This window comes from Arvicola amphibius, chromosome 8 (assembly GCF_903992535.2).
Source record: "Arvicola amphibius chromosome 8, mArvAmp1.2, whole genome shotgun sequence".
Lineage (NCBI taxonomy): Eukaryota > Metazoa > Chordata > Mammalia > Rodentia > Cricetidae > Arvicola > Arvicola amphibius.
In genome coordinates, this window is record NC_052054.1 from 48,978,722 (window position 1) to 49,003,600 (window position 24,879).

Genomic DNA, 24,879 nt, shown 5'->3' on the forward strand with positions numbered 1-24,879 from the left:
GTTTCTTTAAAGACTTTACCCTTTTTTAAAGACATTAACTTTATTTTCTATATTTTTTTCTCTCTCTCAAGCATACGTACATTCATCCAACAGTGTAACTCATTTAAAGATCTTTTATTTCTGAATCTGTACTATTGTGCATCTGTAATTTTTTTACTATCCAGGAGCACTTCTTAAAATGCTAAGCACTTCTTAAAAACTTAAGTCGTACCATGTAGAGGTAATACAGTACCGCCTGTGTCCTGCCCAGTCTAAACCTTAACTGCACTGTTATTATGGTAATTACAATAGATCTTCCCTGAGATCAACACAGTTCAACGTGGCGGAGCAGAGCTGCCCGAGCTTCTCCTTTCTCAGTCGTTTGGTGCCCCTGAGCCGCACACAGTTCCAGGCACACAGCAGTCCACATTGGAGCTGCACTCAGCAGTTTAATTCTGAGACTGAGCGTGCAGCACAGAAACTCTTTTCATCCAAGTTACAGCCAAATCTGATGCGCAGAGCACCGGGCAGCCTGGAAACATCTCTCTGTGTGGTGGCAGAAATTCTCCATGCTCTCCTGCTCACCTAAGCCTGATTCCTCCATCTGCCCAGGTGTAGGCAGGGAGCAGTGAGCCATTGGCATGGTCTCAGAGTACTTTCTTTCTGATCCCAAGCGGGCACACAAGCATCCAGTCCCATAAAAGCCATTGAAATGCTTTAAAGCCAGAGTTTGCACTGGCGGCACAGCCCCAGGAAGCCGCGTTTTAAAATGACTCAGCTTTTTCTCTGCCGCTATTGCCGAAACAGGAAATCTCTCTATGGCACGTCCTAGCAAACAGCAAAAAGCTGTGTTAATCTCTCTTTCTCTCTCTCTCTCTCTCTCTCTCTCTCTCTCTCTCTCTCTCTCTCTCTCTCTCTCTCGTCTGTCTGTCTATCTATCTCTCTCCCTTTCTCTCCTTTTTTTAAGCTTTTTCAGGTTTTTAAGTGGATTTAGTTCATCACCTTGGAGCACCAATCTGTTGATGGAACGGCGGGCTGTGTCCTACCACCTGGCTAGCTTTACCCAAAATAATTACACAGAAACTGTATTCTTTTAAACACTGCTTGGCCCATTAGCTTCAGCCTCTTACTGGCTAACTGTCACATTTTGATTAATCCATATTTAGTAATGTGTGTAGCACCACGAGGGGTGGCTTACTGGGAAGATTCTAGCCTACATCCATCTTGGGTCGGAGCTTCATTGCATCTGACTCACTTCCCTTCTTCCCAGTATTCTGTTCTGTCTACTCCACCCACTTATGTTCTAACCTATCAGGCCAAGCAGTTTTCTTTATTAATTAACCAATGAAATCAACAGATTGATAGAAAACCCTCCTCCATCATTAGATAAACAGCTTTAAGCTTTTATGTTTCTCAGTGTTATAAATTTTGCATCTCTTATGTAAGTTTCTTTTCTGAATTTGGTAACGAGGAAAACGGTAACTATAGCTCGTCTTCAACCCATCAAAGACCCAAGAAGGATATAATATTACCCGATTAAACCGGAAGTATAAAACAAACAGCTTTCAAAACTGTAGAAATAACGGAAGCAGCTGGCTGCCTGGACAGTCTCTCAAGGTTCCTCTGTAACATCAGGATAACCGTCTTTGACCTACAGGCCTAGAATGTCTGGCAGACTTTTCTATGAATCAGGAGGGGCTGTCCTACCGTTTCTTGGCAAAGTTTAGCAGTTGCCTTCTTTTGTGTACTATTCATTCAATTTGGAGAGCATACTGTCAGCAATCTAGGCAAGAGCAGTTTCTTACCCAGTGGCTAGCTTTGCCACAGCAAAAGTGAACTCCATATGGAGGTTATTTTATGCCCATCATCATTTTTTGAAGTAAATTACTGCTTCCAGGAGCAGATGTGTCTCACTCTCGTGAAAAACCTTAGGTTGTTAAAACATCTTAAATGCTATATTCTGTAGGTTTCTGAGTATTTGAAAACCACTTATCTAAATTATATCTCTATTTAATCTTGAAAACATACCTAATACGACTACATGTTTAATTATTATAGATGACTAGCTACTAACCTGTATTTCTTAATTATATATTACATTTTTAATTGGCTGTATGGGTATAATACCTTAGACAAGAGTAAAACCATATATACTGTATGGCAAAAATAACCTTAATTTTGTATCAGTATATAAAAATTTATGCTCAATGTAAAATGTTTTAGACTGTGGTTGTTCAAAACTAGACTCAGCAGTCCACCCTTTTATCTCATCGTTTCTGTGCTATATGCCTTCATTTTTCCTTCAGAAAGAGATCCCTGAATCTAATCTCCTTTGTTCAGTTTTTTCTGACCATGACCAATGATAACTTGTAACCAACCCCACTAAATATTGACAAACATCCATAACCCATTATAAGACCAAAAACCAAAGACCCTACTTCTTGAGAGTGTGAACATCGTGTTGTCTGGTGGCAAAGGCATTTTTAGGAGACTCTGAGAAAATTGGGATAATGGTCAAGTCCTTGGAGAGCTAGCTGTTTTCTGGTCTTGTGAGGTAAAGTGCAAGGTTTGTCTGAATTCTGGGCTGGATATTCAGTGAGACTGGACCATCTCAGATAGTAGCTTTAAAGTTCTTGAAAGATTTTGTAGCATTTTGTAAGATTTTGAGGAAACTGCAACAGAGACATGCTGAGAGCCTGGATCATCTGGGCTACTTACTTTTATTGGTATCTGGTCTGTTTTATTTATAACATATAAACTTTTTAAAGGTAGCATATAAATCTGCATTAACACAAGTATGGAATGTACAGTATACACAAGTCAGTTAAGTTGATTCTGTGTCTTATGTTTGAGCAAGTAAAAGGCATCTCTCAACTTTTTAAGTTCATTTGGACTGTATAACCAAGCTATAATATAAATGTGTGTTACATGTCATATGAAAGGCTGGCATGCAATAATATTAGTCATGAGGATTCTCAAGCCAGCAAGATTTATCATATCTCATCCAGTCTCAGAGCTGTTTCCATGTCGAGAGATCAGCTTGTACATCACCTGTCTTGTAGTCTTTCTTGGCTTTTTTCCCCTATTGTCTGCAGCCAAGATCCTCAGGGCGTCTCCTCTGGTCAAATCTAATCTCTGTTAACTTTGAAGGAATCCATAGCTTTTCATTTCCTGTGGAAACAAAAGCATAACCTCTCTCCCAGCGTAACACATGGTTGGACTCCACTTTGAAGCCAAGACATCTCTAAACTAGGTAGGCTGATTTAATTCAGCAGTCCCTTCCACAGCCCAGTGTGGATCTCGGCAGTCGTCCTTCCCTGTTCGTTAGCATTCAAAGCTTCAAAGTCAACAAAGTATCATACAGGATCCAGATGCCTTGTGTATTTCTTATCTTTATTCGGCTTTTTAAAAAATACTATGTACTCTGTCTTTAAAGACTTTATTATTTTTAAACTATGTTTTCCTATGACTGTCTACGGCCATTTTCTTCAGTATCTAAGCACATTTTTAAATGTAGTATACCTTTTTAGAGGTTTTCAAGCACCTACAGTGTTCTCTGACCACGTGTGACAGACAAATCTTAAACTGCCATGTCAGCATCTGTGCAGCTCAGCTCAGCACATAGCACTGGTGACTGGCTTCAGCCCGCAGGCATGTCTGTATGCCGCCAAGCGTCAATCTGCCTGACTAGGACTAGGAATCCACACCTCACTCCTTGTCAGAACTCTTTTCTAACTTTCTCAGACCCTGTATTTGCATATTGAGCCCCATATTGTGTGCCATGCAAATAGAGTCTCTGTTCTGCCAGCCAGCTCCCAAATGATAAGTAAATAAATGTGGAGAGTTACTGTAAATTATGAAAGCCCAGCTTTGGCTTAGGGTTGTCCCACTAGCTCTTATAACTTAACCCATGTTATTAATCTGTGTTCTACCTACCATGTGACGGTTACCGCCCTTTGATCTTGCACCTCCTGTTTCTTCTCCATGTCTGACTGGTTTCTCTGTCTCTCTTTCTGAGAGTCCTCTCTGGGCCTTGAAGTCCTGCTTATACCTCCTGCCTAGCTACTAGACATTTAGCTCTTTATTAAAACAACCAGAAGGTTCCTTTGCAAAGACACATCTTCACAGTGTACATTCTAACTGACCCTGTATTTGTAAATAGTCTACAGAAGATCGCTTGTGTTGAAAATGAAATTAAATAAATTGGAGGTACTATACCAACAAATTCAATCATAATGTTAGGATTTACAAAATGAATGTTCAGCTGGGGGTCATGACAAAAGTCTGTGGTCTCTAAATCGGATCATGAATTCAATGGCTGCCTGGGATATATGGCTAGAATTTTGTCTTAAGGGGGAAAAAAAGCAAATGTTTCCTGGATGATTGTCAACTAGATAGTATGAAACATCATAATCTTTGATTTCCATTGTATAAATGGAACAGTATCATTAGGGAAATTTCTGAAGGGGGTTGTTTTGTTTTTGAGAAAGGTTCTTACCATGTGACTCTGGCTGGCTTGAAATCCTGTGTGTAGATAGATCAGGTTGGCCTTGAACTTAGAGAGATCCTCCCAAGTACTGGATGTACACCCCTACTCTGAGCTTAAGCTCTGTTGTTTTAGGGGCAGCTATGAGAGGTTTGGGGTCTAGCTTTCAGTGTATAAACTGGTGTTGAAACAGTCATATTTGCAGGATGCTAAAATCAATTCAACTGTCCTAACAAGTGTTTGAATATTTTATGTAACTCTAATATTACTGATAATTTCTCATTTCCTGCTTGTTACTGCTGTTGTTAGGAAGTATCCCTTATAGGCCTGAAGATATGGCTTATCAGTTAAGAACACTGGAGGTACCTGCTGAGGACCCAAGGTCCTGTTCCCAGCACACATATGGTGGCTTATAGCCATTGTAACTCCAGTTCCAGGGATCTGACACCTTCTGACCTCCATAGGTGCCAGGCATGTATGTGGTCTACTTATGTACATGCAGGTAGACACTCAGATGCATAAAATAGAAAGAAATAAATAAACACATTTTTAAAACGGAATCCCTTACCTTAAAAAGAATTTTTTTCTAAGTCTTTTCATTTTCTCATTGTCAATATTTTATGATAAGGTAAGTACAACCTTACCTTAAAGTATTTTGTTGATGAAGACTAGATTTTAACATTATTTTATGTTTTACTTTAAGACATTGGGATCTAAGACACTTTAACAGACCAAGCTACAACTGTCTAGTCGTGATGACAAAACTGTTAACTACCCTGAAAATGCCATGAATATGTTGTAGCATAGCAAAAATTCCTTTAGACCCTAAATTTCAGTTGCCAATCTCCCCTAATAGACACTGAACATTTAAGCCCTCCCATAACACCAACTCAACTGTAAGAGATTTCTGGGGTACCAGAAAGTCATCCAAGAACAAGACTAGCTGAACAAATTAAATATACCCCAAACTTGAAGAAATATATTTTATGTATCTAAATTTATAAAATAAACAACGAAAAAAAAAATCCACTAAAAATGGGTTTCACTTTAAAATTGGAAAACTAACAGCCAGAAAAATTTTTTCTTCCTCTACAAAGAAATCGAGTCCTCGGCATGTATAAGATCTGCATAATATATTAGGTTTCTAGTAAAATTTGAATGTTACAAAAGTAATCTAATTTTTAAGGGATTTTTTAAAAAGATTTATTTACTATGTATGTGAGTGTTCTGTCTTCCGGCATGTCTGCATGGCAGAAGGCGGCATCAAATCCCATTATGGATGATTGTAAGCCAGAATGTGGTTTTTTGGGAATTAAACTCTGGACCTCTGGAAGAGCAACCAGTGCTCTTAACAACTAAGCCATTTCTCCAGCCCAAATAATCTAGTTTTTAACAACTCTTTAAGTGATACAAACATAAATGTCTGTGTTGTCTAATGGCCATCTTTTGTCTTTTAGGTGATATTGGAAATTATTATTATGGCCAGGGTCATCCCATGAAACCTCATAGAATCCGGATGACTCATAACTTGCTGCTAAATTATGGTTTATACCGAAAGATGGAAATATATGTAAGTACTCCTTTGGCACTGTTTCTCTAAACTTGTATTTGAAAGCTGCTTCTTAAACTACTGTGGGAGATGCATTTAGTAAATGAAAAGATCTGAGAGAAGACAGCTCTTTGGGTTTTATTCATCAGAGAGAATCTACATAGGAGTAATAGTCTCTTCCCTCCTTGATCATCTCAAACCACCACCTCAGCCCACCCTGGTCTTGGGCCGTGTTTCTGAAGAGTAGCTTTGCACAATATACCAAATATTTTGGTGACAATATTATTGTGTTGCCTGTCCTGCTAAAAAGAATTGACCTGATGTTGGTGAGATAACTTAATAGATAAAGAAAGGCACTTACCACTAAGCCTGATGACCTGAGTTCAGTCGCCAGAACTCTCGCAGTAGAAGGAGAGATCTAATTCCTTCAAGTTGTCTTTAGATCCACATGGGTGCAATGAAACACATACCTCCAAAAATGAATAAATACAATGTAATTTTAAAAAGAAAGAATTGATCTGGACTACTGCAAGATTTATAGAAAATTAATCTTAATTTGTTTATCATATATACATATATATATGATATATGTAATATATAAAGATATAATTATAAAACACACACACATACACACACATATATATATGAAAATGCTGTTAATGATAGCCAGGTAAATAAAAATAATGTAAGATCCATAGCCACCATATGAATTTGCACAATCAGGGCAGGGGTGTATATAAAAAGTGTAAGAAAGGATGATGCTTAACTACTCAAGGAGAAGAAGATTTGAAACAGTTAATAAGTCTGTAAGCTAAAACCTTTCAGCCAGTCTTGTTCCATCAAACCACATTAGCCTGGAAGGAATCCATAGGTTCTCATCTTCTATGGAAACAAAAGCAAAACCTCTTTTCCAAAGTAATATACCCTTAGACTCAAATTTTGAAGTCAAGATACTTTTAAAACATATGTGTATGTGTGTGTTGGTTTAGCTTAGCAGTCCCATGCAATGAAATGTCTGTTTGTACTTAGCTCATTCACAGTCAAAAAATTCAAAGAAAGCACAATAATATACATAAGCCAGTATTTTCCATCTTTATGTGGCTTTTTTTTACTTTATTACTTTTTAATATTTAATTATCTTTACGACTTTAATCTATGACTTTCTGTACTTTTTCCTTTCTCTCATAAGCCCATGTACATTTATCCAACACTGTGACCCATTTAGAGGTTTTTTTTCATCTGAACCTGTTTTTATTATGTATCTGTAATCATTTTCTGACCAGGAGTGCTTTTTTTCTTCTTATGATAAGCAGGCATAGCTAGGGCCAACTCCGTAGTTAGCTCCACTCGGTCCAACATGGCGAAGGTTTGTTCACCTTCTCTGCTAGCCATGCTTTACCTCCCCAGTTCCAGGGACATAGCAGGTCTATGTCGCCATTAAGCAGGTAATGGCACAAGGCTCACAAAACCACATTTAAGTGTAGGACACAAAAGAGCCAGATTTCGTGAGGCAAGCATGAACCAGGAAGCTGCCATTTCTTAAAGAAGCTGCAGGTTTTGCTGCTAATATTGCATCAGGAAGCCTTCTCTTAAAGGAGTGGTATCTCTGCTTGCCAGCAAACAGAGCCTATCTGAAAAAAATACAGCTACCAAGAAGCTGCACTTGGCTCCCATTTTTGTGGGTCTAGAAGGCCCCCCTTTTTTTCTTAAGCTTTTTTAGTTCTTAGGTGGAGCCATGCTAGATGGTGGGCACCATTTTGTAACCGGATACTGCTCGTTAGTTTCCCTGCCACCCAGATGGAAATAATAACACTGAAACTATATTAATTATAACACCATTGGGCTGATTTCTCAGGCATATTTCTAGCTAGCTCTTATATCTTAAATTAACCCATTTCTATTATATTTTACCACAAGGCTCATGGTTACCTCCTGCTTCTTGGGCAACTATATATGGCATCTGCCTCCTTTGGCAGCTGTGTGGCATATCCTTGACTCCACCTATTCTGTGCTCTGGTTGTGGTGGCACATGCTGATAGGATTTGCTGAAGGAGGTGGGAAATCCGAACAGAGATATATAGAGAGAGTAGGCAGTCTAGGAGACACCATGTAGCTGAAGAAGGAGAAAGATGCCCAGAACCTTTACCATGAGACATATCTGCTTCTGCCAGCACCAATTACTTCAGAGAGGTTGATGTGCATTGAAGAAACTCGTTATGGAATTTGCCTTCATTGTGACAAGGCTAGCCATTTGGGCAAGAAACTATACTTGCCTGGACTGCTTGATGGTATACTGTATGAATTGGACATGCAGAACCCACAGAAAAGTGACTGCTAAACTTTCCAAAAGACAGGATGGTCTTTTAGGGTTCCTACCAGAAGAAACTGCCAGACATTCTGCAGGACACAGAAGAACATGACGGAGAAACTGATAATATAGGCAAAATGGCCTTTCAAATTTTCTGCTTCATGGAAAAGTCTGCCAGATATTATGGGCCTGTAGGCTGAAGGTGGATCCCCCAATGGTACAGAAGAACTTTGGGTGACTGTCCAGGCAGTGAGATGTCTCTGTCAATTCTAGAGTTTTGGAAGTTGCTTACAATGTACTTCCTGTTTACTTAGGTAATATTATATCCTTCTGGAGTCTTTGAAGAGTTGAAGACAGAGTTATAATTTTCCTTAGTTATGATAAAGGATAAATTAGATATAAAACTTTGGACTCACAAAGATAAAATAGATGATAGAGTATTTTTCTTAATTTGCCAAATGTAAATGTTACGACTAAATATTTTATAATTCTTGCTTGATAGCTGTTTTGTACATGTAATTTTATTATGTTAAAGTTAAAACCTTCCTTTTTAATTAGACAGAAAAGAGAAGATGATGTGGGATGTCCTTCTGTAAATGTATTGGTTGATGAATAATAATAATAATAACGAATAAAGCTGTTTTGGCCAATGACTTCGCCGAGTAAAGCCAGTCTGGAAGAGATAGCGTAGGTGGAGTCAAGGAGACGTCACATGGCTGCCAAAGGAGGCAGACACCATATAGCTTCCCAAGAAGCAAGAGGTAACAAACAACAAGCCTCGTGCTAAAATATAAGATAATAGAAATGGGTCAATTTAAGATGGAAGAGCTAATTAGAAATATGCCTGAGACATTGGCCAAACAGTGTTGTGATTAATATAGTTTCTGTGTGACTATTTGGGTCTGGGTAGCCAGGAAATGAACACGCAGTTTCTGGTTACAACAGTCCTAAACAGTGCTATAGGAATCATTTCTTTAGGTACAGATAATTTAGAGATGTGGGAAGTCCTGTGGAAGAAGTATGTCATAAGTGAAATTGAGCTCTTCAGAATGAAAATTAGAATAAATGCAAGGTCAAAGTAGATCTTAAGCTGATCCAAGCAAACATTGATGACAATCAGTAGCTAGAGAGCAATAGGGTGGGGTGGAGGTGAGAGTCTGAACATGTGAACTTTTCTACCAAGCAGGAGTGGGTTTAGCTTTCAGAGGGGCTAACTTCGTCCTGGAAGACAAATGTATGAGTTTGGATTGCCTTCGTAACTAATGTCACTCAGGTGGATCTAAGTCATTTGAACAGACTGATTGTGGGCACTCATACATCTCGCTTGAGAATTCTGTTTTAATAACTAATAATTCCAATATCTTGGTGTTTTTCTTTTCAGAGGCCCCATAAAGCCACTGCTGAAGAAATGACAAAATACCACAGTGATGAGTATATCAAATTTCTACGATCAATAAGACCAGACAACATGTCTGAGTATAGCAAGCAGATGCAGAGATGTACGTTGTAAATGACATATTTTAATAGTGCTGAATGTAAATGAATCTTCTTGTTGTTGTTGTTGTTATTTTGTGTTGTGAGAAAGGGTTTTTCTTTGTAGCCCTTACTGTCCAGGATCTTGCTCTGTAGTGCAAGCTGATCTTGAACTCAAAGCTCCACCTGCCTCTGCCTCCCATTTTCTGGGATTAAAGGTGTGCACCACCACTGCCCATCCTAGAATAAATCTTTTCAGTGACTTAAGTGTAGAGTTGCCTGATTAGGTATTTTTTTCTATTAGTTTAAAATATTAATATGATTTTTAATTCAGAAGATCATTGGACCAATATTAATGTTGCTTTAGAAAACAAACTTTTTTGAATGTCAGCTTAGTCTTTTACTTTTTATTTTGTTCCCATAATAACTTTGGGATTGGTCAGAGCACACTGTCTTACAAAAAAGAAAAATATACTTACTTCATCCTTTTGTTGTTGTTGTTGTTTGTTTTTTAAGGTTTTAAGACAGGGTCTCCCTTTCTAAGTCTGGCTGTCCTGAATCTTACTAATGCAAACTAGGCTGGCCTCAAACTCACAGAGGTCCACCTGCCTCTGCCTCCCATATACTTCAGTGGTCACATGCCTGCAGTTTGTCTGCTATTTGTATGCACTGTAACATGAAGACCGTTTCTCCTTTGGTGGATGGTTAGTCAAGTAATCTCCTACATGTTCTTTCTTATGGCTTAGAGATTTTATTATTAGAAACTATAGTGAATTGAAGAAACATTGCAGAATATCCTAAAATGTTTGGAATGCTATCTTTTGATGCTTAGTACTGGAATTAGTTTCCTCAATGAGAAATGGACTTTTTATGATGTACTTCAGCGAAGATTAGATTTTAGATTTAGTTTAGTTGCTAAGAATTTCCTAGGTTCATAGAACTTGAAATGTTTCTCTACAACAGACTATCCCATTTGATTGAATCAGAGCTGTAATAGAACAGATATTACTCATCTACAGGGTTTTTGTTGTTTTCATTTCAGCTCGAAAGGAACCAAGCATGTCACGATAGTGTGACTTACGTATCTATATGAGTTATTCTCTTGTCTTAAGTACCCTTTCTTCTGTATCTTTGTTCCATGAAACTGTTTATCTTCTGAAGTCAATGTTAGCTGCAGAAAAAAAAATAAAATATTTTAATTTTTTATACTAAAAATACATTTCAAACTTAGGGATACTCAGTGTTTCTAAGGAGTTCTAAAGATGACTTAGAAAAAATTGAAGCCACTTGATTTTTTAAATTGTGACTAACTTGCTGTCATTTAAGGAGAAAACCAGATTTATGCCTGTTTTATTGTGTATAGGCTTTTGATTTTGTTGTTGTTGTTGTTTCTTGATTGGGCAGAGATACTTCACAGGTATCTTGATAAGATTTAGTGTTGGGGGAGAGGAAGGGAAGGGAGTGGAAAAAAATATATAGCTCAATAAAAGCAGTTTTTTAAAAAAGGTTTAATAATGGTATTCCACAGACAATTTAATTATCTTGACTAAAATATGAATTATATTTTCAAATTGCAAATTTTATATTATTACCATGAAAGGGGTATGTTCTATACCTGCCTGAAACAAAAAAAATTTTTAATAGTTTTTAAGAAAAAGCTTCAGTCATTTGCATAATGGGTTGAACTTAATGAAATTCGTCTTCCACAGTTAACGTTGGAGAAGACTGTCCAGTATTTGATGGACTCTTTGAATTTTGTCAGCTTTCCACCGGTGGTTCAGTTGGTAAGTGTCCTGAGTCACTGAGGTTTAAACGTGATCTGGAGGGCGCTGTGGTGTCTTTGTAGTTTTGTCTAAAGCAGACATTTTAATGGTTGTAAGTTTGCTAGGCTGTGCCACCCTGGTAGACCTCAAATTCATAGTCCTCAGGCAGCTTCCTCCTGAACAGTGAGGTTACAGACATGCGCTATCATGACGACTTAACCGTGATAGATTTGTTGTTTACCTTGTGAGACAGTCACTGCAGTGTACCGGCTTGCTTTGAGTCTGTGGAGTTCCTCCTGCCTTAGCCTGGCGAGCACTGGGATTACAGGCATACACTGTTACAGTATTGCTATCCCATCCTCCATTGGTGTAACAAACGTAAAACAACTCACAGCTGCTGAATGGAGACCTTCAGTGAGCCAAAGCCAGATCTCACCTCTTCCCTCACCTTCCCGTGACACCACAAAGGTGACTGAATGTTTCATGTGGTGCTGGGGTATGGTTCAGATTTTCTTTGGGCTCCCAAATAAAGACATGGAGACTTAATTATGAATCCTTGTCTTAACTTAGGCTTATCCCACTAACTCTTTCAATTGAACTTGTTTCTATTTCTTTACATTTTGCCTCAGGGCTTTTTACCTTTCTTTCATTCTCTTCTTTCTTGCCTCCTCCTTGTCTGGCTAACTAGCCCCAGGAGTCTCCCTGTAGTTATTCCTCCTACTTATTCTTTCTGCCCTCCAGCCCCACCTATTATTCCTCTACTGCCTAGCTATTAACCGTTTACTTTCTTATTAGACCAATCAGCTGCCTTAGGCAGACAAGGTAAAACAGCGACACATCTTTATATAGTTAAACAAATGCATCTTATCTTTACATAGTTATACAAACAGAGCACAACTTTCCATAATTAAATACTCTGCAACACTGGGGAGGCATTTCAGGTTCAAAATAGCACATGTAATTGTCTTTTAACCCCCTGTGCTTAACAAATAAGACTTTAAAATTCCTCTGTTTAACAATCAAGAAAACAGTTTTTAAGTTGTATTTGCTTAGAGACTTTTTCTGCCATTTTTACTACAACTTTCCATGTATACTGCCATTTAATTAGATAAACTGTAGGAAAATAGTTAATCTATGGGAATGTATAATTCTAAGTTATAAACCCTAGGTTTTCAATGTCAACATTTTTTGCTTACACATGGCACATTACACTTAAAAAGATTTTGTGTAAATTATTTTATAAATACTATAACATGTTTCTACTTCCTAGCTGGGGCTGTGAAGTTAAACCGACAACAAACTGATATGGCTGTCAACTGGGCAGGAGGATTACATCATGCTAAAAAGTCCGAAGCATCCGGATTCTGCTATGTTAATGACATTGTGCTTGCCATACTCGAATTACTAAAGTAAGTACATTCATAACTTTCCCTGTGATCAAATCTCTTAATTAAAATAAATTATTTTAAAGAATATCAAATAAATTATAATAGATTAATGCTGAATCAATATGGACTCATCATAAGACACTGCAGAGGTATGAGAAAATAGCAATTTTCTTAGTGTTGGTTTTCTGTGCTTTGAGAACATAATGGGTGTCAGCTTACATTGTATTTTAGCCTAGCCATGGCTTCTTTGCTGTCGAGGACCTGCCTTGACCAAAATATTTCTTGCCAGGATAGAGGCATGGGAATTTTAGAAATATAAGTAAACAATGTAAAGATGCATAAAAAATTAACAGGACAGAAACCATAGAAAGTATTGGGATTCCAGTGACTGAAAACACCCATGTTTATTTTTCCACAGCTTTTATACTCAACGTAAATGGGGGGGGGGGGGCAAAAAATGATTTAATTAACATGATACAAAGGGTAATTCACACAGTCACTTTATCACTCTGAGACTAGATCATCCTTAACATTCTGTTGTCTAGGTAGCGAGAAACTACTCTAGATCAAGTATACTGAAGGCCAACCTTCCCAGGTGACCTCATAGTTACAAAAGAAGGGGAAGAAGTATGTTTGCATGTCTTGACCATTTATCAGGATTGAATGGGGCTTTACTAATGTCTGAAGAACCAAGCGGTCACATCCTGTCACATCCTGAGTTGGGACCTGCAGCTATGCTTGTCAACCTCCAGACTCTGACCATTTGACAAGGTGGAAATTAGGCTCACATTTTGGGCCTCCACACTTTGGATAATAAATAAACTGTTCTGAATCACCTGCAGTGACAAGACAATCATTTTACTACTTTAAATAGTGAATTTAACTTTTTGAGATTTATTTATATTTTATGTTTATTGGTGCTTTGACTGTATATATGTCAGTACCCACAGAGGCCAGAAAAGGCCAATAGATCCTCAGGAACTGTAGTTACAGACAGTTGTGAGCTGTCTTATGGATGCTGGGAATTGAACCTGGATCCTCTGGAAGAGCAACCAGTGCTCTTTTTTTTTTTTTTTAATTTAAATTGTTTGTTGATATTGTTCTAACCACTAGACCTACTTTCTACAACAGTGGCTTTTCTTTTTTTTTTTTTAACACCAAGTCTTTTCTAGTGGCACTTTGATGTGGGCATGGAACTAATGCCATGTCATTCTCCAGACGTGAATTTGAGATGCTGTGACTAATCTGTAGTGTCCAGAGTGTCAGTGAAGTAATGAGAGTACTTGTGAGTGCTCGTACTTACTAGCTCTTGATGATACCATAGATAGTGTACAAATAAGTAGCAATCATGCTTTACTAAAACGTTTTTATAGAGGTGGAAATTAGAGTGTTACATGTTATAAAATATTCTTAGTTTGATTTTATTTTTGAGCCTTTGAGAACTGGGGAGTGGTATTGGCATGATGAGACATTGGAAACTGGGGAGGAATGGAGACACAGCACACACTTCCAGCACTTCACAGGCAGCTGGGTGTGAGGTCAGCCGGGATGAGAGCACAACCATCAAAAAACCAGAAAGGAAAAGGAAACGATGTAAAATTCCACTCAATTCAAAACTCTTTAACGAAATAAAAAAGAGTAACTGCATTACTTAAACCACAATTGCCAAGAATTGTTTTATAATGATGAAATTTTGTTTTAATGATTTACTCTTTATTTTCTGTTCATTGATGTTATATCTACATATATGTCTGTGTGAGGGTTCAGATGCCCTGGAACTATAGTTACAGACGGTTGTGAACTGCCACGTGGGTGATGGGCACTGAGCCGGGGTTGTCTGGAAGAGCAACCAGTGCTTCCAGCCAGTGAGCTGTCTGCAGTCCCCATCTTTCCTTTTCTTGGTTTTAGTTTTGGTTTATCTGTGTAGCCCTGGCTGTCCTGGAAACTTGCTCTATAGACCAGGCTGGCCTAGAACTCAGAGATTCACCTTCCCAGTACAAGAGTAAAGGTGTGCACCACACGCCTAGCAATGCTGAAATTTTCTAATGTAGCAGTTGGCATAATCTTTGGATGTGAATATATAGAAATATATAGCTGTCTTTAATGTGTATAGAAGAGGGTAGGCCTCAGAAAGTCCTAGATTTTCTTGGTTGCCCAAAAATCTGGATTCCTTCTTAGATTGGCAGCGAGAATAAGGGTTGCGCATTGTAAGATCAAGAACAAGTTCTTGAATCCCAGCTTCCTTCTGCTTTACTTCCAGGTATCATCAGAGAGTCTTGTATATTGATATAGACATCCATCATGGTGACGGTGTTGAGGAAGCTTTTTATACAACAGATCGCGTGATGACGGTTTCATTCCATAAGTATGGGGAATACTTTCCCGGAACAGGAGACCTGAGGGTAAGACCAAATCTGTCCGAATTTGAGATGAACTTAGGAGGTTGCTAAGTTATGGAGGAGCCCTGTTGTCTTGGTTTTGTTTGGTTTCTTTGTTACCATATTTGTGATGGGATCTGGGCATCTGGGCTTTCTTGGTATAGATATGTGGCCTTGATTAGTTTAGCAATTGTTTGGGTCATTGTTCACTGTTAGGATTTGTCAGGTTGTGGGCCAGCTGAATGGTGTGTGGTGTTTAGTTTTGACCACTTCATTTATGTAGGAATGGAGTGTAGGAAACGGTTTCAAGTCAGCTAGGCATGAGTGCCAATCTGAATAAGTTCTGCGGTCTCTCCAGGTTCTGCAGGTTGTCCTTGGGTAGCAAGGACTGCCGTCACAGTAGGAATAGGAGTGAGGTGCAGGATATCACACTGTCTTCAGTGGTGGTGGATTGGGGAAGGCCAGACAGGGTCTTTATCCAGGATCAAGGGCACACAGGATCACATGGTCCCAGGGTGTGTAGGTGGTGTTTCCAGAAGACTGATTTGGGGTCCCTGCCTGGGGTTGTGGTCACAGAACTCCATGTACTCACAGTGGTTCTGTGGGTGTGGTGGCTGCCAGACAGTTGGAGGTGTTGACTCTGGAGTCCCTACCAGTGGTTCTGGGTCATAGGACTTCTCTCAGTTCGGGAATGATGAAATAAGTGGGGTCTCTATTTACATCTTGTAAAATTGTTTCATGCCTAATCAGATTGAGGTTCGTTAGAACTTTTTATTTATTTTTGTGTGGGGGAGGGACAATGAGTGTGCCATGTTAAAGGATGCCATGCAAGAGGCACTTCGCTCCTGCCTAGCGGGTGGGTCCTGGAGATGAAACTCAAGGAGTCTAACTCAGCCTCACCTGCTCAGTCCTTTCACCAGCCCAACCCTCAAGGCTTGGGTTTTGTTTATATTAACTGTATGCTACTGTTAAATTTCTTCTTTAAAATTTGACTTAGAGCTTAGTAAGTACTTCTACAAACACTGGAATATGTACTTGTTTATTTTTTATTATTTCCTTTTCAAAATTGTGTGTTACTTGGTCTTCTAATCATTTAAAAAATGACAGACTTTTGTTATGAAATAGTCTCTTAAGATACATTTTTGTGTTATAGGATATTGGTGCTGGAAAAGGAAAATACTATGCTGTCAATTTTCCCATGAGAGATGGTATAGATGACGAGTCATATGGACAGATTTTTAAGCCTGTAAGTACTGCTTTCAGAAATAAAGTGGAGTTGTAAAATATCCTGAGATACTAATGTGTCTTATTTTGTGCTAGATAATCTCAAAAGTGATGGAGATGTACCAGCCCAGTGCTGTGGTGCTGCAGTGTGGTGCAGACTCTCTGTCTGGTGACAGGCTTGGCTGCTTCAATCTCACTGTCAAAGGTGAGCACTACTTCCCGTGAAAGTTCTCATTGTTAATTGCTGGAGAGATGGTTAAGAACACACTTGTTCCTTTTGCAGAGGACCTGGGTTCAATTCCCAGCTCCCACATGGTGACTCATAAACAAATGTAATTCCAGTTCCAGGGGATCTAGCAGTCCTGATTCCCACTGTACCGGGCATTGTACATACACGGTACATAATGAGAAAAATTTTCTTTTGTTATCTTTTGCTTGCCAACTTGATGTGAAACTTTGTACTTGTGTTTTCATGGATTTTTTTTTCTTTTCTGGGGGTGGGGTATGTGGCTGACTGGTTAGTTAGTCTTGTTTCCCAGCAAGTACTTTCCATGTTACCATATTTATGTATAATTATGCATTTATCCGTGACTAGTTTGTTGCCATCCTGACTGGGGCAGGAGTAGCAGCAGTCAATGATCACTTATATCAGTTTTTCTAGGGAACCTGTCTTTGTGTCTGACTAAATTATTATCTGTTTATCTTTGTTATCTGATTAAATTATTTGCGGTTACAGAGGCCAGGATTTTTTTCTAATTTGCATGCACCCTTCCCAGATCTGCTCTTAGATGGAATGGGGCTGGGTGGTCATTGCTCAACAGCACAGGGTTTTTAGCTTAGCAGTTTTCCCTACTTGTACAAGTCATCTTTTTGCTGAGGTTTTGTTTGCTTGCTTGCTTAGTTTTCTCTTTGCTCATTTCTGAACTGAATTTCTAAACATATTATGCTCAGCTATATCGAGTGCTGTCGCTGACCTAAGAATGGTCTTCTGATCTCCTGTTTGGACTAAGTGTCCTCACGGGTCTAGTGGGCATGGAGCTCTCTGCTTCTGTTTACTGCATCTCCCTGATCAGTGTGCCCTCCATTTCCCGCTTTGTTGTTACCTCACATTATGGTAGAACACTTTTTTATTTGTTCTTGTTTTTCAAGACAGGGTTTCGTTGTGTAGCTCTGGCTGTACTGGAATTTTCTTTCTTTATAGACCATGCTGGCCTTGAACTCAGAGATCCGTGGGCCTCTGCCTCCCAAGTGCTGGAATTAGAGGCATATGCCACCCATGCCTGGCTTAGAATAAATATTTTTAAAGAATAAGCCTTCGTAGTTAATGTTTGGATTAAAAATTACTTACCATGCACATTGTTTATATTACGGGAGCATCTTTTTTTCCATGTGAATTTTGAGGTAGCAAGTAACTTTAAATGAAGACATCTTGTTTTGAATTCTCTTATAAGATAAAAATAATTCTAAAATAGAACTTTTAACATAACTAAATCTAGATACTAACGACTACTTAGGCTTGCACGATGCAGACCAGTCTTAGGAATGCGGTATGGTCTGTTACTCTACTTTGTATTGAGTTGGGCGACACAAAATTAGTTGCTCGCTTTCTTGGTAGTTCAGCGTTCAGTTAACAGCACTGTCATGATGTTGCCTCTCAAGTGTTATGAAAGCTGTCTAGTGTCAAAGCAGATATGAGTTTCCTGAAGTGACCAATCTGATGTACCCTTCTTTCTTGGTGCTAGGGACTTATACTCTACCAATGAGCAGTAATCCCAATTCTAGTGAATACTGTCAGTGTTTGCTGACATGATGGAAAGTTTTTGGTGTTTGTATTTATTTAATACCTTTCATTATAAACTGCATTTGACTCACACAGTATATCTTGTATTTCAGCAGGTAAGCAGTTCTTTTGTGTAAAGCACCTAAGGATATTTGTAATTCTATTTTCAGAATTAGAATACAGTTTTCTGAGCTTCAACTACATACTCCCGGGCCTAGTGAAATCAGTCAGCCACTGATGTCCAACTCACCCCACCTCAATTGTGTTCTTTTCCATGCTTCCTCTTAGAAGTTCTAGCCTTCACTTTATAAAATCCCTTTATAGTCACCACCAGCCTGGGCTGGATGGTAGGAAGGGATGCTGGGTGTTACCTGCTCTTTCCTGTAGACTGTAAAGTAACTTCTGTCCTTTACTGTTGTCCACATGGTTCCAGCAGGAGAGGCGTGGTTGACAATTACATGAAGAAAACAGATAACATTAAAAATAAACTTCTTTAGGTAATAGGGATTTTAATGCCATTTTAATCTTTTTCAAATGTTTTAAACTTTGTTATAGAAAATTGCAAAAACAAAACAGAAAAACCATCATACACTGAAGCTAACCAGACCCAAAGACTGTAACTTTCTGATCGTCTATTGCCTGGAGTAGCCACCGTCCAGGTACCAGGCAGAAGTCATGCAAAGGGATTTTTTTTTTTAAATTAATGCTAAAACCAATAAGGAGTGGGGAAAATATTCTTTAACAACCATGAATTTCTGTTGTCATCACTAAGGAGTTTTCTTTCTTTGATGATTGAGTTAATGTGCCTGAATGATAATGGCCTCAGAAGTTACTGGAAACTCGTAACTTGTGTCTATGTTAGGTTTGTAGTCTTAGGCATGTTAAGAAAATGATCCCTAATACAGCACGTAAAGACAGTCTAGTCACACTGTATGGTCTATTCTTCCATAATTCAGGAGAGGGAAACACAAGTTCAGATTTGTCTCATGTTTCATTGCTATGATTGTTCTCTCCCTTATGCCATCTCTCATGAATATCTTCTGTGTGCATGTCCTAACACTAATGCAGTTATTGGTTGCATAGAGTCCTGTCATCACCCCCCTTTCCCCCACCTTGTAGTCAGACTGGCTTCCAAATTCTGATCCGCCTACCTCAGCCTCTAGAGATGTTTTCACTGGCATGAGGCACTGTGCCTCGCTGTCTAGAAATCCTGTTTTGGTTGTGTAAAATTTTGTTTTTATCATTTTTAATGTTATTTTTTAAGTTGTCACAAAATACATATTTTGTTGTTACACAAATCTTCTTTGTTTTAGGTCATGCTAAATGTGTAGAAGTAGTAAAAACTTTTAACTTGCCATTGCTGATGCTTGGTGGAGGTGGCTACACAATCCGAAATGTTGCTCGATGTTGGACATATGAGACCGCAGTTGCCCTTGACTGTGAAATTCCGAATGGTAAGTGTTCAAGTTGTAGTATCCACTGGAACATCTGATATGTAGAAATTGAGGAATGGGAGCGTCTGCAGACATAGCCTGGGATGTGCAGTCTCCTCTGATGGAATGAACGGTTAGGTTGCAAATCTACGAGACAGCATTCCCTGTGTGTTCACTCTCAAGCTTTCCTATGGGAATAGCTCTCTATCTGGATCCAGATTGTGTTTGTTAGCTCATGGTAGAAACCAAGCTTTCGATATGTAACTTGTTTTTCATTGTTTTCAATAGAGTTGCCATATAATGATTACTTTGAGTATTTCGGACCGGACTTCAAACTGCATATTAGTCCATCAAACATGACAAACCAGAACACTCCAGAATATATGGAAAAGATAAAGTAAGAAATCATTTTATGTTAATGAAAGTTTAGGAAACTTTAGGAGGTCAAATAGAGGGTGTTATTTTAGGTGTATGCATCAGTGTTTTAAAAGGATTTGAAACTTTAAGAATACTGATGTTTTTAATCTACTGTATGAACACAAATGTGCAACCTTTATAAATATTTTTATTCAAATGCACTTTGAAATTGCCAAGGGTACTAAATTTTCCCCTTTCTTGCTTTGTTTGTATTATTTGAAACATTTTGTTAGAGCTTTGTCTCTAAGAAATGTAGAAACATACATCAGTGTGGGCTGTGCCCTCTCTCCCCGAGACTGGCTGTGTGAGAGTGGAGAGTTGTACTTTGTTACCTTATCATTAAAGAGTGAATGAGTACTTATCTCTTGAGCCATGGGTTCAGTTAGTGAGTATGTGCAAAGAATTGATGTTTATTCTTCATTCAGTAGTTAACTAAATGAAAGGTGATGTTTTTTGTTCAATTTTCTACCTGTTTATAACAGGAACTTTACATAAAGTGGTTTTGTGTAATAAATTGTGTCATTTAGACAGCGTTTATTTGAAAATCTTCGAATGTTACCGCATGCACCTGGTGTTCAGATGCAAGCTATTCCAGAAGATGCTGTTCACGAAGAAAGTGGGGATGAGGATGGAGAAGACCCAGACAAGAGGATTTCTAGTAAGAAAACCCTTGATAACTATTTTTGCATTTTTCTGGTTCATCATCTTAAGACTTAAAACTGAAGGTACACAGGCATGTTTCACTAACACATGTTGTGATTGTCCTTTTCTCCATTTTAATTACATGTAGATTTAGCTTCCTGATATCTCAAAGCCGAATTAATATTAACAATTTTATTGGGTGTGACTACACAGATATGGCTGTGTTCAGAACTTAGGCACTTGGTATATTTGGGAAATATTACATTTGCTCATTGGGCTGATTTGAATGCTGTAACTGCTCATATATGTATAGATGTGTGTAATGATTGTTGAACCTGTGGCTGTTGTATATCAGTTCGTGCATCAGACAAGCGGATAGCCTGCGATGAAGAATTCTCAGATTCGGAGGATGAAGGCGAAGGAGGTCGTAGAAATGTTGCTGATCACAAGAAGGGAGCAAAGAAAGCTAGAATTGAAGAAGACAAGAAGGAGACAGAGGACAAAAAGACAGGTCAGTTTATAGTTTGGTGAATATTTCGTTGTCACTACTTAAGAGTTGCACTATAGCTTTTAGGAGATCCTGTAGTCACACAAGGGTCAGGGTGGATGCGCTCATGAGGTACCTTCTCCTTGTGGAAATGATGTTTACTTCTAACGTTTGCTGTCTAATGCTTTCAGAGTTCTTTTCAAGTTTTTTCAAGTGTGTGCGCTCATAATTTCTTTGTAATATAGAAACTTTATCTCCTTGTTAACACAGAACCATGTTGCAGAATGGAGGATACATGGGGCGAAGGGAAAAATGGAGTAGTTGTAAACATTGATCCTCTGAGCAGAACTGCATCTTATTTTTTGTTGCTCAGGGTAGGCTTGAGTTCACAGTGATCCTCTTGCCTCATCTTATGTATTGGGATTAGAGGCATATGCCAATACACCTTGTTCAGAGCAAAAATTCTAAGATTTTGAGCTATTTAAAGTTGTCTTAATGAAGCTAAGGTTAAGATCCATTGTTCTTTGAAAAGTCATTTTAAACTTGAAGACTCTTTAGGAACTGGAGAAGATAAAAGCAAGAAATACAGGAAGGGACCGAGGAGCTGGGGTGCGGAGGACGGTTTCTGATATCTTTATGTGTTAGAAGGTTTTACTTAGCATGCCATTATAGCACCTCCTTACAGGATTTTTTTTCTCTGGTAACTGTGCAGAACTCTGCAGGGCTAAGGAGTGTGAAGGAACCTCTTAAACACATTTCCTCATACTGACAGTGGTAATGAGTGCCAGTTGTGGGTGATCATCAGGGCTCAGCATGTAGGCCTGGCTGTCTGGTCACTTACTGTGCTAGCCTCAAACTCAAGCCATTGCCTTCCCCAGATTCCTGAATGCTAGCATTACAGTTGTGTGCCACCACATCCAACTTGGTTTCTTTCTGTTTCAAAATATCTTCTACAGCCGGGCGGTGATGGTGCACGTCTTTAATCCCAGCACTCGGGAGGCAGAGGCAGGCAGATCTCTGAGTTCGAGGCCAGCCTGTTCTACAAGAGCTAGTTCCAGGACAGGCTCTAGAAACTACAGGGAAACACTGTCTCGAAAAAAACCAAAAAAAAAAAAAAATCTTCTGCATTCTCTCTTTCTTTCAAATAGGAAAGTGATAGGGTAAATCGTCTCTTACTATTTTAGACAGAATTAGTGCTATTTTAAACAAAAAAGACAAAAATGTGTAAGCCAAAACCTAGAATAAGAACATGCCATGACTTTAGTACTAGGAGTAAAAGTTCAGCAGCCAAAATTAACCAAAAACTAAAGTGTAGTAAAATTGTCGTTTTCAGCACTCACATTTGTATGAAAGATGGCATGAGACCCCGCAGTGTCTGTAATACCTGAGATGCTGATGTGCCTACAGCTTGTCCTTAGGCCATTGCTTCATAACTGTTGTGCATAGAGAAAACACTCCACACATCTGGCAAAGTGCTTTTACTACTATATTTTAACTTAGGAAATTCAGTTTAGTGGTAGCTAAAAATTACAGGTCAGAACAATGGGATGTAGTTCTTGTGGACCAACAGGGCAGCTCAGCAGAAGTGTTTGCTGCCAGCCAGGCTCTGACGTTGGAGGACGATACTGACTTCTGCAAGCTGTCTTCTCAGCCCTGTGCATGCCATGTGACCCTCTAAATAAATCAATGTTTAAAACAGGGAGTTGGCTTCTGCTTGCCTTTAGGATCACGTGTCCTCTTACAGCAGACACATTCGTCTTCAACTCCTGCTGTCTTAACCACTGCCTTCTTGCCTCCGGAAGATACGTTACACTCTTACCCACGGAGAGTTGTGCTTATCCTTTGGGATCCATTTCAGCATCCTTCCCTACTGGCAGCTCTCCTGACCTGTGCTCTATTCTACTCTGAAGGTCTTCACAGTACCTGCAGTGCTGTGGTGCTTGAGAACCGGAAGTTGGAGCGGGTGCGAGCACATCATCCCTTTAACAGTGCATCACTCAGCTCGGAACCTTAGGACACTTTCTAGTCATGGGATCCATGAGTAGTGAGCTTGGTGTAGCTGTTTATATTTTAAGATAAAGTGAATATATTTTACGTATTTCAAATTAGGTTCTTATCTTTTCCTTCTGTCTGTAGATGTTAAGGAAGAAGACAAATCCAAGGACAGCAGTGGAGACAAAACAGATACCAAAGGGTGAGCCATGCTTCTTCCCCCAGAGACTGTAGCGGGAATACGTGTGTTGGGGGAGCCATGTATGCTTTACATGCTGGGATAACCCAGGGAACCTTGTCTTCTGAGTAGGGGTATTGTGTAACTATTTTTCCTCAGCCTTTATGTTTGTGATCATGGTTTGCAGAGCGCTCAAATTCCTGTGCTTGAGAGATTTGGTGTTAGGAGATTTAACTTGAAGCCTGCTGGAGAATTTTATTGTCAGAATGCATTATTGGCTAGGTGTGGAAGCTGAGGCTGGGGGATTGCCATGAATTTAAATTTAAATCCAGACTGAGCTACATAGTGAATTTTAAAACATCATTCTAAGCTGAAGAGTGAGCTTCTGTGTCAAAAGAAGCATGCATGCTTGCCCACACATTTGCATGTTAGGTTTTAAGGATAACATAGAATGCTTAGTTTGTAAAGCTACCAAAAGACTAGGAGACTGAGACGCTGACTGCCTAGAAACAACACTAAAGCACGTGCACGAATCTACAAGGTTTGATTAACAGCTAGGTCAGTACTCTTAAACCAAGAGTGCTATTTTTAAATTTTTACATTACTTCTTTCGACAGAGCCAAGTCAGAACAACTCAGCAATCCTTGAATTTGACTCCCCAACTTAAGGATCCTCTTGAAAAGTGAGACGATACTGGGCTAAGAAACCTTTGGTGTTTGAGGACTCCTGGCTTCATTTTATACTGTTTTGGCATGGACTGTATTTATTTTCAAAATGGCTTGTTTTTGTTTTCCTTGGCAAGTTTTACTGTGAGTTTTTCTAATTATGAAGCAAAATTCCTTTTTTTTTCACCATGCTTTATGTGATTGTATTTAAATTGATGTGTTATTATGTCAAAACACGAGATCTATTAAACAAAAGCAATTGGCCTTTCTGAGCTGATTTTTCCATCTTTTGTAATTATCTTTATTAAAAAATTGTACTTGGATCGTCTTCTGTCTGTTTATTGCAAAGACTTGTTACAAAGCTAGTGACTTGATGTTGTTTGTAGGACCGGAATATACCAAAGGTGATTTCAGCTTGAGAGATGAACCTGGGTTGCTAAGGCACTCACTGGCTCACTCTAACGGGCGTTTCTCACTGCAGTAGAAGTAACACTGTACTGCTCAGCCGTTGTCATGAAGACGAATTGCATAATTAACTCCAATATTTATAACCTATGTAACTGTGGTGAAGGAATCATTTTTAAACTGAACCCAAGACTCAAAAATTAGAAATGGAAATTGAGACTTAAAAGATAAATAAGTCTCTGCCAAACCGTCTCTAAGGGTTATTTCTTCCTGGACACACACCCTGCACATGTGCATGAGGGCTGTTTAATCAGAATGTCCTCATGTTGTAT

General features: G+C 38.9%; 1 protein-coding gene across 1 annotated transcript in view; it reads left to right on the forward strand.

Moving 5' to 3' along the window:
* Hdac2 (histone deacetylase 2) overlaps positions 1-24,465 on the forward strand; it is a 35,969-nt gene extending 11,504 nt beyond the window's left edge. Inside the window, exons 2-14 of the mRNA XM_038339418.2 lie at positions 5,923-6,035; positions 9,704-9,821; positions 11,505-11,579; positions 12,829-12,967; positions 15,207-15,348; positions 16,478-16,570; positions 16,645-16,753; positions 19,642-19,782; positions 20,050-20,158; positions 20,706-20,836; positions 21,176-21,331; positions 23,444-23,501; positions 24,095-24,465. Coding sequence (XP_038195346.1) covers positions 5,923-6,035; positions 9,704-9,821; positions 11,505-11,579; positions 12,829-12,967; positions 15,207-15,348; positions 16,478-16,570; positions 16,645-16,753; positions 19,642-19,782; positions 20,050-20,158; positions 20,706-20,836; positions 21,176-21,331; positions 23,444-23,501; positions 24,095-24,125 — 1,415 coding nt within the window. The 3' untranslated portion in view covers positions 24,126-24,465. The remainder of the gene's footprint in view (positions 1-5,922; positions 6,036-9,703; positions 9,822-11,504; positions 11,580-12,828; positions 12,968-15,206; positions 15,349-16,477; positions 16,571-16,644; positions 16,754-19,641; positions 19,783-20,049; positions 20,159-20,705; positions 20,837-21,175; positions 21,332-23,443; positions 23,502-24,094) is intronic.
* Positions 24,466-24,879: the final 414 nt, after the last annotated feature.